At 57.3% G+C, this 16,641-nt stretch overlaps 1 protein-coding gene across 2 annotated transcripts in view; it reads left to right on the top strand.

Moving 5' to 3' along the window:
* PDE2A (phosphodiesterase 2A) overlaps positions 1 to 16,071 on the top strand; it is a 91,274-nt gene extending 75,203 nt beyond the window's left edge. For both annotated transcript variants that reach the window (XM_059410107.1, XM_059410108.1), the window contains 25 exons: positions 1,903 to 1,962; positions 2,572 to 2,725; positions 2,917 to 2,969; positions 3,154 to 3,228; positions 3,344 to 3,385; positions 3,929 to 3,997; positions 4,236 to 4,366; positions 7,317 to 7,428; positions 7,920 to 7,959; positions 8,099 to 8,162; positions 8,611 to 8,683; positions 8,831 to 9,008; positions 9,245 to 9,357; positions 10,030 to 10,107; positions 10,945 to 11,067; positions 11,601 to 11,671; positions 11,935 to 12,057; positions 12,398 to 12,485; positions 12,740 to 12,787; positions 13,843 to 13,917; positions 14,001 to 14,100; positions 14,364 to 14,476; positions 14,849 to 14,887; positions 15,023 to 15,129; positions 15,419 to 16,071. In XM_059410107.1, coding sequence (XP_059266090.1) covers positions 1,903 to 1,962; positions 2,572 to 2,725; positions 2,917 to 2,969; positions 3,154 to 3,228; positions 3,344 to 3,385; positions 3,929 to 3,997; positions 4,236 to 4,366; positions 7,317 to 7,428; positions 7,920 to 7,959; positions 8,099 to 8,162; positions 8,611 to 8,683; positions 8,831 to 9,008; positions 9,245 to 9,357; positions 10,030 to 10,107; positions 10,945 to 11,067; positions 11,601 to 11,671; positions 11,935 to 12,057; positions 12,398 to 12,485; positions 12,740 to 12,787; positions 13,843 to 13,917; positions 14,001 to 14,100; positions 14,364 to 14,476; positions 14,849 to 14,887; positions 15,023 to 15,129; positions 15,419 to 15,629 — 2,340 coding nt within the window. In that variant the 3' untranslated portion in view covers positions 15,630 to 16,071. The remainder of the gene's footprint in view (positions 1 to 1,902; positions 1,963 to 2,571; positions 2,726 to 2,916; positions 2,970 to 3,153; positions 3,229 to 3,343; positions 3,386 to 3,928; positions 3,998 to 4,235; positions 4,367 to 7,316; positions 7,429 to 7,919; positions 7,960 to 8,098; positions 8,163 to 8,610; positions 8,684 to 8,830; positions 9,009 to 9,244; positions 9,358 to 10,029; positions 10,108 to 10,944; positions 11,068 to 11,600; positions 11,672 to 11,934; positions 12,058 to 12,397; positions 12,486 to 12,739; positions 12,788 to 13,842; positions 13,918 to 14,000; positions 14,101 to 14,363; positions 14,477 to 14,848; positions 14,888 to 15,022; positions 15,130 to 15,418) is intronic.
* Positions 16,072 to 16,641: the final 570 nt, after the last annotated feature.

Here is a 16,641-nt window from a genome sequence, read left to right as displayed (position 1 = left end):
CATGGGAAAGTGAGCGTAGGGGTGGGTGCTGAGGCTTTTCAGGAGAATGTGTGTGGGCTCATGCATAGGCTGGGTGGGGATGGGCTGAGGCAGCCCAGGAGGCTGCGCTGGACTGGGGGGTGGGGGGGAGTCCAAGGGGTACAGGAGAACGTCCCTGTCTCCAGCCTTCTGAAGCTCTCCTTCGGTCTCCCAGCTCTGTGTTGGCTCTAGGCTGTGTTGAGAACCCAGGAACTGGTTGTCGCATAGTCCTGGAGGGGTCCCAATCTTCCCTTTTCCTGAGAGATGGGTCCAGGTGGAAGGAATAAGAAGGATAGCCTCCCCCATCTACTAACAGTAAAATACTGACATGTTTATGTAAGCCATACACAGATCAACCATGCTCCCAGCCTCTTTCAACTCCCTGTCCTGCGGGAGTCCTAGATGGTGGCACTTTGTCTAGAACTTAACCTTCAACAACCATCTCTGGTCCACAGATGCTAGAGTCTGCCATGGATCCCCAGTACAGTGAAGCTAAAGTCCAATTCCTTCGCCTTGCACTCAAAGCTCTTCCCCCTGTGGCACCGTGGATCCTACCCCCACCCTGGACGTCCCATCCCCATGCCACCTCTTAGCCAGTCCTGCCAGGACACCCCTGGCTACAGTGTCCCCTCTCTTCAGGCTCCACCTGTCCTCCCCATACTTCAGTGCCAGTTCTTGAAGCTCCCCTAATGCCCTTCCCCTCGGAGCCCCCACAACCCTGAGGTTCCCACCCACACCATCTGCCCTCTCCTACTTCCTCAGGTCTGAGGTTCTGCACCCCACCATTTGCATCCCCCACTCCATCCCACCCCAGCCAGACTGTGAGCTTTCTGAGAACCCGTTGGGCTCCTCCTCTCCATCTGCTCCAGGCAGGGGACCTAGAGCAGAGGCGGATGGGGGCTGCTGCGTGGGGAGGGAGGATGAAGGAGGGACCCCAGTGCAGTCACTGTGGGGAGCCCTGCAGGTGGCAAGCAGCTCTGAGTAGGCACAGGAAGCTGGTGACGCAGGTGGGGAGCCTAGCTAGCAGGGCCTGCCGTGGGCTCCCAGACTGCCCCCCACCCCCCCGCCATTTTCTTACCAAGTGCCCATCCATGCAGGGGTCAGGGAAGAGTGTTCACAAAGGATAGAAGATGCGCTAAGGGTATTCCTCATGATTGACACAGGGAAGTTGGATGATAGATGATGGGGGGTGGGGTGGAAGGGCTGAGAGTGGATCCTGAGAGGGGAAGGTATGGGCAGACAAGGGGAGGGAGTGAATGGGGCTCTCCCAGACTCTGCCACTTTCTGCTGTGTGACCATGGGCAAGGCAATACAACCTTTCTGGGCCTTGGCTCATGTGCAGGATGGAAGCTGGTGAGAATCCCACATGTGTAAAGCAAGCACTTTATCACTCCTTTCAACCATTCTCCCAACCTTCCTCCCAAGTTCTTCAGGCTCGACAGATGCATCATAAATGTTGAAACTCTTCCCTTACTGCAGACTCCAGGGCAGCTCAAGCCTCAACTCGGAAAGTATGGAGTTGGGGGCTGAGGCTAATACCACTGATTCCATAATCAGAGCCTAAGGAGCTCCATGGGCTGGGAGATGGAAAGGGGTCCAAGGTCACTCCCCCCTTTCCCTCACTGGACACCTGGGTTGTGCTGTTAATGGGACCGTGTCTGAAAAGGCAGAGATCTTTCTTTGGATTAGCCCTAGAAGGCTTCCTGGAGGAGGGGATTTTCCTGGAGTCATCTGCTTGGTCAGAAGGATAGGCTTATCATTGAGGCCCACAGATTGGGGGGTGGATGTGTTGGTAGTGACAGTCCTGGGCATGGTGACTTGTCCTGGGCATGGGATAGGAGCCTCGGGGAGGTCACAGGTGGTCCCCCTCTCTTATTCCTTCAGGTGCACTGTGGCCAGCTGAGCGACAGTGAAGAGTGGAGCCTGCAGGCGGTAGAGAAGCATGTGAGTGGGGGTAGGGCCGGGTAAGATGGGGGCTGCTGAAGACCTCACCACAACTGGTAGGAAGATGATCTGGCCGGGGAACTGGACAGACCTGGGTTCCTGTCCACCATCTTTGGGCCATGTGACCTTGAGCAAGTCACTTAACCTTTCTGGGCCTCAGTTTCACATCTGAAAATGAGGATGAGGATAGCACGGACTTGCTTATTGTACAGTGAGATAAGGCAAGTCAGATACCTTGTCAATACTTAGGAAGGACTATGTACTTAATGATCCTGAGACTTTAGGAGTTTGTGACTTTAACAAGGCCTTCCAACTCCCTGAGTGCCAGAGAAGCGGAGAAATCTGACCCCGCCCTGTCTAGTAAGAGCCTGGGGGCCAGCCAGGGGGACAAACCCTGTCCCTAGCTGTTCAAGGACTGAAGGATGCACCTGGGGCACTGGGAGCCTACGGGTGGGTGGAGCGCTAAGGGCTGAATTGTTTGGGACGGGGGGGGGGGGGGGGGGGGCAGGGGGCACCGCGGGGCGACCGCGCGAAGGCAAAGGTCTCCAGGCGGCGGCGAGCGTCGCACAGGTGGGGCGAGTGACTCGCTGACCACTCGGCTTGTCCCAGACCCTGGTGGCCCTGCGAAGGGTGCAGGCCTTGCAGCAGCGCGGGCTCGGCGCGGCCTCCGAAGCGGTCCAGAACCCCCCGGCGGCGGCGGCGGCAGACCAGAAGGGCGGCGTCGCGTACACGGACCAGGACCGGAAGATCCTACAGCTGTGCGGTGAGGACCCGGCGGGGCCCCGCGGCCCGACAGGATCTAACCTGGAAGGGACGGGCCTATGGGGTGGGGCGCGCCCGGGATGGGGGACCGGAGTGGCAAGTGGAAGGGAGGTCTACAGGCCGGGCCGGCAGGTGGAGCACCCCTGGGGGAGTCGATGAGTCTTCCCTCTGCCCCGCGCCTCCCCACTGCAGGGGAACTCTACGACCTGGACGCCTCTTCCCTGCAGCTCAAAGTCCTCCAATACGTGAGTGCACGTGCTTCTCCCCCGCCCCCGGTGGTCCTCCAGGGACCTAGGGCCCTTCTCAATCAGATTCCGGCGCCCCGCCCTCCCTTCCTCCCACCTGAGGAGCCTCGGAGAGGCGAGAGGGTGGGAAGTGGGGGTGGCCCCAGATCCGCGGTCAGCCGCTCCCTTGGTCCCTGCCTCTCAGCTGCAGCAGGAAACCCAGGCATCTCGCTGCTGCCTCCTGCTGGTGTCCGAGGACAATCTCCAGCTTTCCTGTAAGGTGAGGGCCCAGGTCCACTGTGGATTAGAGAGGGGGCCAGAGACCCGGGGACCTGGGTCTCCGAAGGGAACAGCCTTGCCCACCCTTTAACTGGTGCCTCCACTTTGCCCCTCAGGTCATTGGAGATAAAGTGCTACAGGAGGAAACCAGCTTTCCGGTGAGTCCCCCGTCCCTCCTCAGTGTTGGGAGTCTGTGGAAGGAGTTAGGGCCAGTGAGGGGCCCAGGGAGCTGGCCACAGAGACGGGGATCTCTGCTAGAATCTCTTGGAATCTGCTGGAAGTATCTGGATCTTGAAATATATTTAGAAATGTTATGAGAGATAACAATCTGTCATGAACAGGATCCATTAGGAGAGATCTCTTACAATCTATAGAAAAGCTTACTTGGGACCAGTTCACTTCTGTTGGAATATTTCTGGATTTGGCTCTCTTAGAATCTGTTGAGTTCCACTCTCTGTGGAGTTTGCTTTTCTCTCTTCTAATTAGGGAAGACTCTAATGTCATCCGAAGGGGATTCTGGTCAAGAGCAAAACTTCTCTCCACCACACCTTCCACCCCAGCTCCCCAGTATTGACTCTATCCACCCTTTGGATTTACTGAAGAAGTTGCTGGAACTTCCAGACTTGGGAGGGGGGTTGAATCTGAGGTCACCTGACCTTGGAGAGAGCGGGGCCCTGACTCAGCCTCTTCTCACTCCCCAGCTGACGACAGGGCGCCTGGGCCAGGTGGTGGAAGATAAGAAGTCTATCCAGCGGAAAGATCTCGCCTCTGTAAGCCATGGACTGGCTGGACTGGGGGAGGAGGCAAAGGGACAGGGTCTCTGGGAGAAGGCAGCTTGTGAACGGGGGAGACAAGCCCCAGGGACTTTCTTCCAAGCCACTCCCGTGTTTAGTCCTTCCCATTCTGCAGGAGCCCTTTAGAACTGCCTGTTGCAGGGTGTGGTGGTGGGCTCCGGACAAAGCACATTCCCTCCCTCCATCCCTACCTTGACACCCTTCCCCTTTGCAGGAGGATGTGCAACAGCTGCAAAGCATGTTGGGCTGTGAGCTGCAGGCCATGCTCTGCGTCCCTGTCATCAGCCGGGCCACTGACCAGGTGGTGGCCTTGGCCTGCGCCTTCAACAAGCTTGGAGGAGACCCGTGAGTCTTGGTTGGGTGACGTGGATCAGGAGGTGGAGCTGAGAGGCTGGGCAGGGCTTTGCTTGGGCCACGGTGAGGGAAAGGCTCCAGGCAGGGGACACTGTCCCAGCAGTGGTGGGCCAAATGGTTTGTTGGTGCAGGAGCCTAGGGGATTCTGAATGTGCTGCAGCTTCTTCTGGCTGAGACACAGGTCATTGGTGACTCTCCGTCACCCATTTTGGCTTATTTAAAATCATGTTGAGGGGTGCCTGGGTCACTGAGTCCATTAAGCATCTGCCTTCAGCTCAGGTCATGATTCCAGAACCCTGGGATCGAGCCCCACATTGGGCTCCCTGTTCAGCAGGGAACCTGTTTCTCCTTCTCCCTCTGCCTGGTGCTCCCCCTGCTTGTTTGTGCTCTTTCTCTCTCTCTCTCTTTCTTTCTCTCTGTCAAATAAATAAATAAAATCTTAAAAAAAAACATCATGTTGAGGTCCAAGTGAGTTCCCCTTCTTTTGCCCAATTCCTCTAGTTTGGATTATCTACTCTTAGAGAGAACTGGCCTTTCACCCACTTACCTTCACCCTCTTTTGGCACTTCTGCTGGAAACTGCCCTGATGGAGGGTGGTGAGCTCTGGGATGGGTGAACTCTCTGGGACCCAGAGAGCGCCACTGACACTGTGGACAGGGACTAAAGGGAAGAGGTGGGGGGTTGGGATAAGCTGAAGGACTGTAGAGACACTGACAGGGCAGCTCTAAGAATCCTAGAAAACAGTGGTGGGAAGGGCAGAGTCAGGTAAAGAGGCTTAGGAAGCTATTCTCAAGAACTGAGGTCAGATTTGGGGTCTAGAAGTGGAATTGTAAATAGATTTCATGTCCTACTCCAGCTCATTACTTGGTAGGAGCTGCCTGCAAGAGTCGGCTGAGCATGGAGTTTAGCTGAGTGAGAAACGGTGCCGTGACCAGGGAGCTGTGTCTGTCCTGGGCACAGGCTCTGTATGTGAGCGCTGCCACATGTGGTCCACTGCTCTCTCAGACTGTGCCTGAGTCTCACAGGGAGGAATGAGCAGGTGGGTGGGGGGTGAGTCTTGATTCCAGGATGCGGACATACTGACAAAACACTCGGCCCCTGGGGCTCCAGCAAGCAGACTGGGCTGTAGGTCCTGCAGAAAGTGGACACTGGGGATGTTGGGACGACTGAGATGTCAGAAAGTCTGGGCATGGTGTCTGCAAGGGTGAGGCAGAGATCTGGGAGTTGTAGGCCTAAGGAGCAAGACCTGCCAACACAGAGCTCTGCAGGCAGGGCAGCTAGGCCTGGGGAAGTGAAAATGGGGCTGAAGCAGAACGCCCTGAGGCAGGGAGGGTGTGGGATCTGTGTCATCCGTGCTTGGCGTCCTACTGGTGGGAGAATTTACATCGTTCAGCAAGCACACATCGGGCACCTACTGTGTCCAGCCCTGAACTGATCAGATGGCCTCAGAAAGGTCCCTCGGGAGGGGAGTACAGAGAGAGGGGGTTCAGCAGGGGCTGTGACCTCTGGCTGCTGGCTGGGGGACTGGGCTCTGAGATGGCCTTAGACCTGGAGGAGAGGTGGCATCAGAAGGGAAATGAGATGGGGCTTGGTGACAGCTCTGTAGCCATCTCTGGGTCCCACACATTTCAGGGAGTGAGTGCTGAATGAGTGTATGAGAAAGGTGGGATTCCGCTCAGAGCAGGCATGGCAGACAACCTGCCTGGAGCCCAAAGAACAGGGACCCCAGAGTCCCTTGAGCTGGGAGCATGAGAGGGCTGGTGGCCAGGGCAGACATAGAATACAGTTAAAGCACTTAGCAGGCACCTCCCATTTATCTCTCTGGCACCAGTTCTGCACTGGGTGACACAGTCATGGTCCCTGCCTTCAAGATTTGAAGTTTATTTTCAGGGCAGAGAGGGAGGAGGGTGGGAAAGGTATTCTAGGCAGAGCGAACAGTGTGGGGAAAAGCGTGAAGGTGTGAAAGAGCCTGAGGTTTTCTCAGAATGATGAGGATCTCAGTAAGGCTTAGTATGAGAGACACCCATAGATGTGGGGACAGAGGTGAGCGGGACCAGACTGAGGGAACTCACATGCTGTGTTAGGGAGGGTGGGGAGAGGATACAGGGTGGTGGGGGCAGGGATCTAGACCCAAAGCATGAGGCAGCCAGCAGGAGTGGGGGATACCCTGGCAAAGGAGCACCAAGACTGGCCATAAAATGGGGAGAAGACTAGGCAGGGAAATCTGGGGGCCGAGAGGTCAAGATCTCAGAGGCATGCTTCTCCCCTTCATTCCTAAGGCCCCCACTTGAGAGGCTAACCCATGTCTCCAGTGCAGATCCTCCCTAGCTTGGTCCATCCAGCCCCACAGAACTCCCTGTCACTCGGTGGCCAGATTGAATGACCTTAGGAGGACCACGGGTCATCTTGCCAAATGGGAGCTAGCTCTGAGAGAGATGGGCTCCTCCTCGCAGCCACGTTAGAATTTATGGCAGCACCAAATCACAGCCTGCAGAGTTGGAAGAGTAGGACAGTGACAGAAGCTGGACAAGGCAGGGTGGGACCAATGCCCCTCTCTGAGGCTGGTGGCCCCTGGGGAAGAGCAGGAGAATACCCAGCTCTGGCCCAAGCAATTGTGTAGTCTGAGAGGGGAGACCCAACCTCAGTGTGGATAAATCCGAAGTCAGTGGAAGGGGACATAGCTCTGGCTTCAAGAAACAATAGTTTGAGGAGGAAAACACATTTTGGTCTGAGGGAGATTAGAGCCTTCCCCTCAGAAAGCCCCCAGTCTGAGGGGGAAGCTGGCCTCAGCTGCATATGCCGCGAGCAGCCCGGGTAGAGGGGAGTGATGTTTAGCTGATGCGTCTCTGAGTGGACTTCCTGGGGAAATGGAAGCAAGGAGAAACAGGGAGGGAAGACCGCTGTCCACTGCCTCTCTGGTGACCCCTGCCCCCTGCCCCAGGTTCACGGACCAGGATGAGCGTGTGATCCAGCACTGCTTCCACTACACGAGCACTGTGCTCACCAGCACCCTGGCCTTCCAGAAGGAGCAAAAGCTCAAGTGTGAGTGCCAGGTGAGTCACCTACTATGAGCCTCTCTTGGAGATGAAGTCACCCAGCTCTCAGCCCCAGAGCATCACCCATAGGGAAAAGCCCCTGTCTTTCTGGACTGATGGTAGGAAGGTTAGCTACCTAGTGCCCTGGAGGCTTCTTAAAGAGGGAGATGGGTCAGTGGTTCCTCCGGCTGGCCCGCTGCTGGCTGCAGTCACTGTGTGCGATCGTCCTCTAGTGTTCAACTTGGGTACTACAGCAACATCTGGGCAGCGGGAGCCCGACGTGAGGGAGAGCCCGAGACTCCAGATTACTGTGCTCCTTCACTGGGGCTGTACTTCCCACTCCTTCAGTTGGTAGCCAGATGATATAATTAGACTCTGCCAGTCCTCAGCATGACCAGAGAGCCAGAGAGGAGGAATGAGAAGACTCAGGAAGCATTGGAGGCAAGGGGCTGGAGAGGGGGACCCCTCTGCAACGCCAACCCCTACTATCTTCATTCTCTCCATTCCAGGCTCTTCTCCAAGTAGCAAAGAACCTCTTCACTCACCTGGGTGAGTGAACTGTCCTCCTCCTTGCCCAGCTGTGGGGTGGGAGTGGGGGTGGGCGTTTTGGGGAGGAAAGGTGAGAAGGCTTGTTCTTGGCACTCTAGCCTGGTCTCATCACTGCCGTCCACGCTTCTCCCACCCACAGATGATGTCTCTGTCCTGCTCCAGGAGATCATCACAGAGGCCAGAAACCTCAGCAATGCTGAGATGTAAGCGAATCTACCTCAGGGTGGGGCAGCAGAGGCCCCAGTCCTCAGGTCTCATCCCCTTTTTCCTTTTCCCTCTCCCCTCCCCACAACTGCCTCCTTGTGGGACCCTGTCATGTTTTGTATGATCCTTTATTTCATGCTTATGTCCCTTACTAGTAACGTCCAATGACAGTGGAGGGGTGGGGGGCTCCCTTTGCTGGCCACGGATCCCCAGCTCCTAACACAGTGCCTGGCACACAGTAGCCGCAACAAGGAGGAAAAAAAGTCCTTGGGATGAATTTATGTCTGGAGTCAGCCAGCCCTCCAGAGGGTCTCGTAACGGAGCACTCCTTCCAGGCTTCAGAAATCTGGGCTTTGCCCTAAGTCGTGAGAAGTGTGTGTGTGTGTGTGGGGGGGGCGGTCAGAGAGGGGTGTCAGGGCTCTGTCGACTGAGGCTATCTCCCCACAGCTGCTCCGTGTTCCTGCTGGACCAGAATGAGCTGGTGGCCAAGGTGTTCGATGGGGGTGTGGTGGATGACGAGGTGAGGCGCGGCCGCGCGGAGGGCGGGTGTGGCCGTAGTTCTGGGAGCCAGGAGTCCGCAGGGCGGCGAGGGAGCAGAAGGGACAGTACACGGTCCGCTCCCTGGCGGGCCGCTGACTTCCTCCCTACTCCGTTACCGCCCCGGCAGAGCTATGAGATCCGCATCCCGGCTGACCAGGGCATTGCGGGCCACGTGGCAACCACCGGCCAGATCCTGAACATCCCAGACGCTTACGCGCACCCGCTTTTCTACCGCGGCGTGGACGACAGCACGGGCTTCCGCACGCGCAACATCCTCTGCTTCCCCATCAAGAACGAGAACCAGGGTGCGAGCTCCCGGCGGCTCCGGGAAGCGGAGCGGGGCGGGGCGGGGCGGGGCGGGCCTGAGCAGGATGGGGCGGAGCCGAGCGGAGGGTTGGCGACCCTTCCCCACCGCCCTAGAGTCCCAGAGCAGAAAGGCCTTGCGGTTACCCAGGCCTGGACGTCCCTTGAGGACACCCTGGGAAGGCAGACGCCACCGGACACACCCACCGGCTGGTGCTAGCCCCTCTCTGGTCCCCAGAGGTCATCGGTGTGGCCGAGCTGGTGAACAAGATTAACGGACCATGGTTCAGCAAATTCGATGAGGACTTGGCGACAGCCTTCTCCATCTACTGTGGCATCAGCATAGCCCATGTGAGTGGGGACAGGGCCTAGAGCCAGTGCAGGACCTTCTGTTATCCTCTCCTCATTGACTTTGTCCAGAGCACGGGTCTGTAACTTGGAGTTCTGCTCTGGGTCACTATACAGCCGACAGTGCCTGCTGGTCACCTCTGACCTGTTTCCCATCTGAAAATCAGGATACTATTATTATATACTATCTTGTCCTGTTAGCCTTCTAGGATCAGGGAAGACTCCAATTGTCATTATGGCCCATCTCTTCCCAAAGCAACCTCAACCCAAGCCCCTGGTTAGCTTCTTTTTGGGAAACGTTGGGTCTCATTGTCCAGAATTGGGAGTTCTGGCTCAGGGAAGCCAACCACTAGGTTCCTGAGGCTCTCCCACTTCCTTGCTTCTCTTTCCCTGCTTTGGAACTCAGACTCCATGACTGAAGACTGGGGCAGGCTCAGGAGGGGGTGCAAAGTGCCAGATCAAATGCCAAGAAGACCTGGGGAGGAGGAGCAAGGGGAGGGAGGTTTGGGGGGGAGTCAGAGGGTGCTCCCTACTCTGGGCTGGAGCTTGAAGGCTCGGACTAGGGTCAGCATGGGACAGGAGGGGGGTTCTGTCTGACCCCTTTGTCCCTGTCCTGGGCATTCTGAGATTTCATAGCCACTTTGCTTGAGCCCCATCTTTCCCTCTCTCCCCCAGTCCCTCCTATACAAGAAAGTGAATGAGGCCCAGTATCGCAGCCACCTAGCCAACGAGATGATGATGTACCACATGAAGGTGAGGCCTATGCGGAGTCTCTGTCCTTCTTCTCAGGATCCCAGGGTTTCCTGCAACCATCTGTTTCTTCCCTGCCTCCCAGTTCCTCAGGGGCCCAGGACCAGCCTGGGTTTTCTGATTGCCCTCTCTTAAAGATAAGAATAGACCCAGAACAATGGCAGGCCTCCTGATCTGCTTTCCTTCAAGGCAGCCTCTTTCAAGCAGGTTCTGGTTTAGCCCCAAGGCTGACAGCAGGACCCGGCCCAGGGAGGAACTTGGTTTAGCCTGATGTTCCCCACATCTGGGGAGAACTCCCACCTTAAGAATCACTGAAGGCTAGGAAGCTCACTCAGGGCCCTCCGCCAGCTCCCCTAGGTACTGTGGTCCTATAGTCCCCTACAGTCTGCTGATAGCCTGTCTCATTCCCAGACTTCGTTTCAGAAAAATGGTCCCAGGCTTTAGATCAAAGTGTGTGGTGTTCATTTTCCTCTCACCTATGTCCAAATCAAAAGGTCCCAGACTTTGTGGGTAGGGTCAAAGCTGTGGTTGGAAGGACTGAGGTTAGACTCTGGGACATTCCCCCCTGAAGGAAGGAACCCTCAAGTTAGTGTCTGTGAAAGGCTGGCGTTATTTGGAGGATATCGTGAAGGGGTGTTCCCTGTCTTTGCTGAGGATAGGCTGTTACAGATTGGGGTTTTCACGGGCAAGGAGGCACAGTGGGTGGGCTGGACAATGGGGATCTCTTGCCCAGTGAGGGTGCATTTTGGGTGGGGGGTCCCCCCACTATGGGATTTTGAGGATGAGGACACTGGGTGGAGGTGGAGGCCATCCTCTAACACCCTGGTTGGTCCCCTCTAGGTCTCTGATGATGAATACACCAAACTCCTCCATGATGGAATCCAGCCTGTGGCTGCCATTGACTCCAACTTTGCCAGTTTCACCTACACCCCTCGCTCTCTGCCCGAGGATGACACTTCCATGGTGAGCTGGCCCTTCCCCATATGACCGTAAGAGGTGGAGGATGTCAGCCAGGGATTTAAGTTAGACGTGGACAGGAGCTTCCTGGCAAGACCATCACTACCAAAGACTAGAGGGCCTCCCTCGGGAGATGGAGTGGGCATGTGGTCTGCCAGCATGGACCACGGGGCCTTCCCAGGGCTCAGGGGCTGGACTGGATGACCGCCTAAGGCTGCCCAGGGCGTGTGGTCTCAGGGTTAGCAGGCCCTCCCTGATTTTCTAAGATTTTGTGTGAACTTGGTTACAGGAATTCTTAGATCCCATTTCTGAAAGCTCATGGCTCTGGGAATGCTTGGCTCTACCATTTCGTCGTTCTCTGGGTCTTTGGTTTTTGGTTTTCGGGGTTTTTTGTTGTTGTTGTTATTGTTTTAATGGTTCTCTGGCTTAGATCTAAAGCTCTGAGATTCCAAAATTCGGTAGGCTTCAAGAAGGCCCAAGGCAGGGGAGTCATTTCAAAACTCACAGTCCTTCTGGTCCCTGCCTTTTGCTCTCTCCAGGCCATTCTGAGCATGCTGCAGGACATGAATTTCATCAACAACTACAAAATCGACTGCCCGACTCTGGCCCGGTGCGCACCCCAGCCTTCCCCTCCACGGGCGGGGAGACCCGGGCTTTGCCCCACTCTGTCCTCTACTCTCATATCCATTGCCCCAGCACTCTGGGAAGGGGTCTCTGAGGATGACTGGGAGTGGCCTGGTGTGTCGGAGTGGGGCAATTCCCAGCCCCTGGGACCATGAGTAACGGAAAGGAATGGGGGCAAGGCAGACCCTGAAGGGCTTCCTGGAGGAGGAGAGTCTGAGGCCCCTCTGCTGCTCTCTCTCCTCCTCCCAGGTTCTGTCTGATGGTGAAGAAGGGCTACCGGGATCCCCCCTACCACAACTGGATGCACGCCTTTTCTGTCTCCCACTTCTGCTACCTGCTCTACAAAAATCTGGAGCTCTCCAACTACCTCGAGTGAGTGGCTGCGCCAGCCTCTCCTCCCCACCAACGTCTGGCAGCTGCTGGAGTCCCCTTCCCATTGTGGCAGGCCCCCAACATGCACCACCTCCTGGGATCCTCCTAAGGGTGTCGTGACGAAGTTTGCATAGTCTTGTTTTCCAGGTGGGACTTGCTCACAGTCACATATGCCTGGATCAATGAGCCTATGAAACTCCAAATCAGGGCTGCTTCCCAGGAAGGGGACCCAGGCGTCCCGAGCTCCTGTCTGGTGGCTCCCAGACAACTCATGCAGCCATTCTTCCTCTGGCTGTGTGGGAGGGGGCTGATCTCCCTCTCCCTGCTGCCTCCCAACCAGGGACATCGAGATCTTCGCCTTGTTTATTTCCTGCATGTGTCATGACCTGGACCACAGAGGCACAAACAACTCCTTCCAGGTGGCCTCGGTGAGACTCTGCCCTCCCCACAGGGGGCACCCTCTGGGGGTGTCTGGGAGTCTCAGCCCTGGATCCTGAGGGGAGGTGGGAGCTGCTGAGACCAGGAACTGGTTTAGAGCTGGGAGGAGGCTCCCTGAGACTTTGCAAGGCTCTAAGATAAGAGAGTCGTAAGGGGCGGGGAGGACAGGGCAATGCCTAGCCTAATGTGGCAGGCACTTACATCTGGATGTGAAGAGTGATGGAGATTTCCGGGGTTCTTCCAGAAATCTGTGCTGGCTGCGCTCTACAGCTCCGAGGGCTCTGTCATGGAGGTACCACCGTTCTACCTAATATCCCTGTACCCATCATCCTCTTAAGGCTGGTGACTTTACATCGTTAGACTGTGACCCAGCTGCTCCTATTCCCAAGCCCTGCTCTCCAGACAGGCCCTGCGGACTGTCACCACCCCCGCGCCCAGGGCATGTCTGGTTCCTTTGGCTGGATGGGTGTGTAGAGGTGCCGGTGTGGATGGGGGTGTGAGTCAGCCTTCGGATTCTGTCCGAGCCCAGGTTTGCACAGGAGGACTTGTATTTAGCATGTTTCTCTTTGCGTGTCTGGGAATGCCCTGTGCATCCCGCTCCCCACCAGGCCTAGGATGACTCTGCCCCCGTCACTCCCAGTTTTGCCTTAGGTTGTTGTTTGAATTGGGTCTGTCCACCCCCCAGATGGAAGCTCCTTGGGGGAGGGACAAAATCTGAGACGTCTCTGAATTCTCTGCCCTTGGCAAGGGCTTGGCACACAGTAAAAGTCAAATTTTCAAGGTCACCTTGCCCCATGCTGCCCCCCCCCACAACACCCCTCTGGAGACTGCCCCTGCTTGCATGCCCCTGGGAGACAAGGGGTTCACTCCCTCCCGGGAGGCCTCCTGGCAGCCCTGCTTTTGCTCGCTGTGCCCTGGGCTAAGCCTGCTGCTCCTCCAAGTGACAGCCTGTCAGCATCGAGAGACAGGGGCCTTGCCCTCTCCTCATCACTGCCTTTCTTTGTCAGCAAACAAATGTTTGCTGCATGAATTAGTGTCTAGGACTCTGGGGGATCATTTCGGAATCACTCCAGTTTGAGAGGCTCTCAGAGTTTGCCTGGTTGTGTCCCTCCATGTGACAGCTGAGGGACCTGAGGCTCAGGGCCTGCAGGGACCTGCCCAGGGTCACATAGAGGTCTGCAACAGAGCCCAGAATGGGAACCAGATCCCCAGACTCCCTGGGTCTGCCCGCTGTGCTCACCTTGGGGGGCTGGAGCTGTACCGGGCCTGCTACCTCTCTTGGGGTCAGTGGTGAACAGTGCCCCCAGTCCCCACTGGGGCCCCATCTTTCCTCTCCCCGCTCCCCAGAGACACCACTTCGCTCAGGCCATCGCCATCCTCAACACCCACGGTTGCAACATCTTCGACCACTTCTCCCGGAAGGTAACGGGGTCAGGGGAAGGGGCCGAGAGAGTGGGTGGGGGTGTCTGGCAGGAGGCCTTGACGCTCCCCCCGCCCCGGCCCAGGACTATCAACGTATGCTGGACCTGATGCGGGACATCATCTTGGCCACCGACCTGGCCCATCACCTTCGCATCTTCAAAGACCTCCAGAAGATGGCTGAAGGTGCCAGCTGTTAACCCCGGGCCTTGGGGTTGGGGAAGGACCACCAAGAGGGTGATGTGGCTGCAGAGCAGCTCCAGGGGTTTAGACACCCCCTGGCCCCCTGCCCAGCATCGAGCCACCAGACCCAGGCAGATCCAGCACCCAGCCCTTTGGCTCCCATCCAGGAGTGCTGGATTTCCTGAGCCGCACATGGAGGGTGGGCCCTGGAGTCTTGCCCTTAGACAGAGGGGCCTGGGTCCTTGACCCCATCCTCTCCCCAACAGTCGGTTATGACCGGAACAACAAGCAGCACCACAGCCTCCTCCTCTGCCTCCTTATGACCTCCTGTGACCTCTCTGACCAGACCAAGGGCTGGAAGACGACCAGGAAGATTGCTGTAAGTGCTGCCCCTCCCTGAGAAACTGCCTGCCCAGTTCTGTGTGGCTCCCGCCGCCCAGACACCCTCTCTGGGCCAAGCTCAGTCTGGCTCAGTTTTGGGGAGACAGAAACCTAGATCAGTTCAAGGTGACAGATGGGGAGATTCAGAGAGGGGCACAGACTCACTGGGTGTCACACAGCAAGTCAGTGGCTGGTGGAAGGGGAGCCGGAATGCAGCCACTTGATCCCATCTGGGGCTGTCCCCCTGACAAATTGGGCCTGAGGTGGGGGCTGAGGGCTGCCTCAGTTTGCCGTCTTGGGAATGAGCTGTAGGGGAGCTCACGTAGACGGAGCCCATGCACAGAGTGTGATGAGAGTGCTGGCCTTTCAGGAGCTGATCTACAAAGAGTTCTTCTCCCAGGGAGACTTGGTATGTAGGTCATAACCCTGGGTGTCCAGGTTGCGGGGAGGGTTCCTGGCCTGGGACTGGGAAGGGCTGGGTAAGTTTCTTCCTGGTGCCTGACTGAGGGAGAAGGGGCCGGGCCTGACAACTTGCTGCGTACAGGAGAAGGCCATGGGCAACAGGCCGATGGAGATGATGGACCGGGAGAAGGCCTACATCCCTGAGCTGCAGATCAGCTTCATGGAGCACATCGCAATGCCCATCTACAAGTGAGAGAGTTCGGGGCAGGGGGGCGGCGGGGAGCGGCTGCCAAGGGGATGGGGCTGGCTGCGGCAGACCCAGGGACTGGGCTTCCGAGCTCCAGCTGACGCACTGGGCGGCCTCTGGGCTCAGCCATCCTTTTCTGGCCCTTACATGAGGCCTTCACTTCGTGCTCTCCTTGAGCATCCTGTCCCAGGCCTCACACTCAGGTGCAAGTTCCACCTGCAGGATAGCCCGCATCGCCCTTGCTACTCACAGTCTGACTTCTGCCCTGCCCCTGCGCCCTTGCACCCCCAGGCTGCTGCAGGACCTGTTCCCCAAGGCGGCAGAGCTGTACGAGCGCGTGGCCTCTAACCGTGAGCACTGGACCAAAGTGTCTCACAAGTTCACCATCCGCGGCCTCCCGAGCAACAACTCGCTGGACTTCCTGGACGAGGAGTATGAGGTGCCTGACCTGGATGGCACCAGGGCCCCCGTCAACGGCTGCTGCAGCCTTGATGCTGAATGAGCCCTGCCCCAGGACCCTTCCATGCCCAGGCCTCCTCTTAACAGCCCGGCGCCGGCTTGGCCCCGGTGTACTGGGACCAGAGCCACAGGTCCTAGGTTCTAATCCAGGACTTAACCGTGCGACCCTGGGCAAGCACTGACCTTCCTGGGCCTCAGCTTTCTTGTCTGTATAATGGAAGCAAGACTTCCAGCCTCACCAAGACTTTGTCATTTGCCCTCTGAGAGCACGGGGGGACCGAGAAGCAGTGGGACCCGCTCTGCGACCCTGACCACATCTTGGCAAGTCCTTCTGAGGCAGCCTGGATGGTTTCTTCTGGGCCCCATTCCTGCCTCACCTGATCTGGCCCTCTTCCCGCTTTCAGGGTTCTCCTGCAAGGAGGAGGTGGGACATCTCAGTGAGCAGGGAGTGGGTCTTAGAAACGGTCATTAATTCTGCTGGATGGCTAGAAATAGCCACGAGGCTGAAGGTGACCCTAAGGATCGCCACTATAATTGTGGTGAGCATTGGGAACTGGGGAGCTGCCCGGGCCCCACACAGAAGCTGCCAGAGGGCCAGCTCAGGACTCTGGGCAGAGGGGGCTCAGGAAGAAAGCAGGATAGGAATGATGGGCAAGAAGGAGCCTGAGGCTGGAAGACAGGTGCCAGTTGAGTCAATAATGCTTCCTCCTGACTGTGTGACCCTGGGCAAGTGACTTCCCTTGTGTGGGTGAGACAGGAGAGTGAGACAATCCATTTTCTAAGACCCCTTTTAGATCAAAGTCCCCTTGGCTCTGTGGAGTCCCAGGAGAAGCCGTGGAATGTCCCTGCAACCCTAGGGCAGAGAGCCGACCCTGAGTCCCTCAGGGGCCCCCTGAGTGTCCCCCCTCTTAGCCTAAGTCCCTTCCCCCTCCCTGCAGCCAGAGAGGGCTGCCTCAGCCCTAGCAGGGCTCCTATCTTCTTCAAGGCCATATCTTCCCGTGCCCTGGGGCTTGGGAGACCCCCATAGGGCCGGGCCTCTTGGGTCAGCCCGGCTG

This window comes from Mustela nigripes, chromosome 1 (genome assembly GCF_022355385.1).
Source record: "Mustela nigripes isolate SB6536 chromosome 1, MUSNIG.SB6536, whole genome shotgun sequence".
NCBI lineage: Eukaryota > Metazoa > Chordata > Mammalia > Carnivora > Mustelidae > Mustela > Mustela nigripes.
This window is presented reverse-complemented; position numbering and strand designations above follow the sequence as displayed.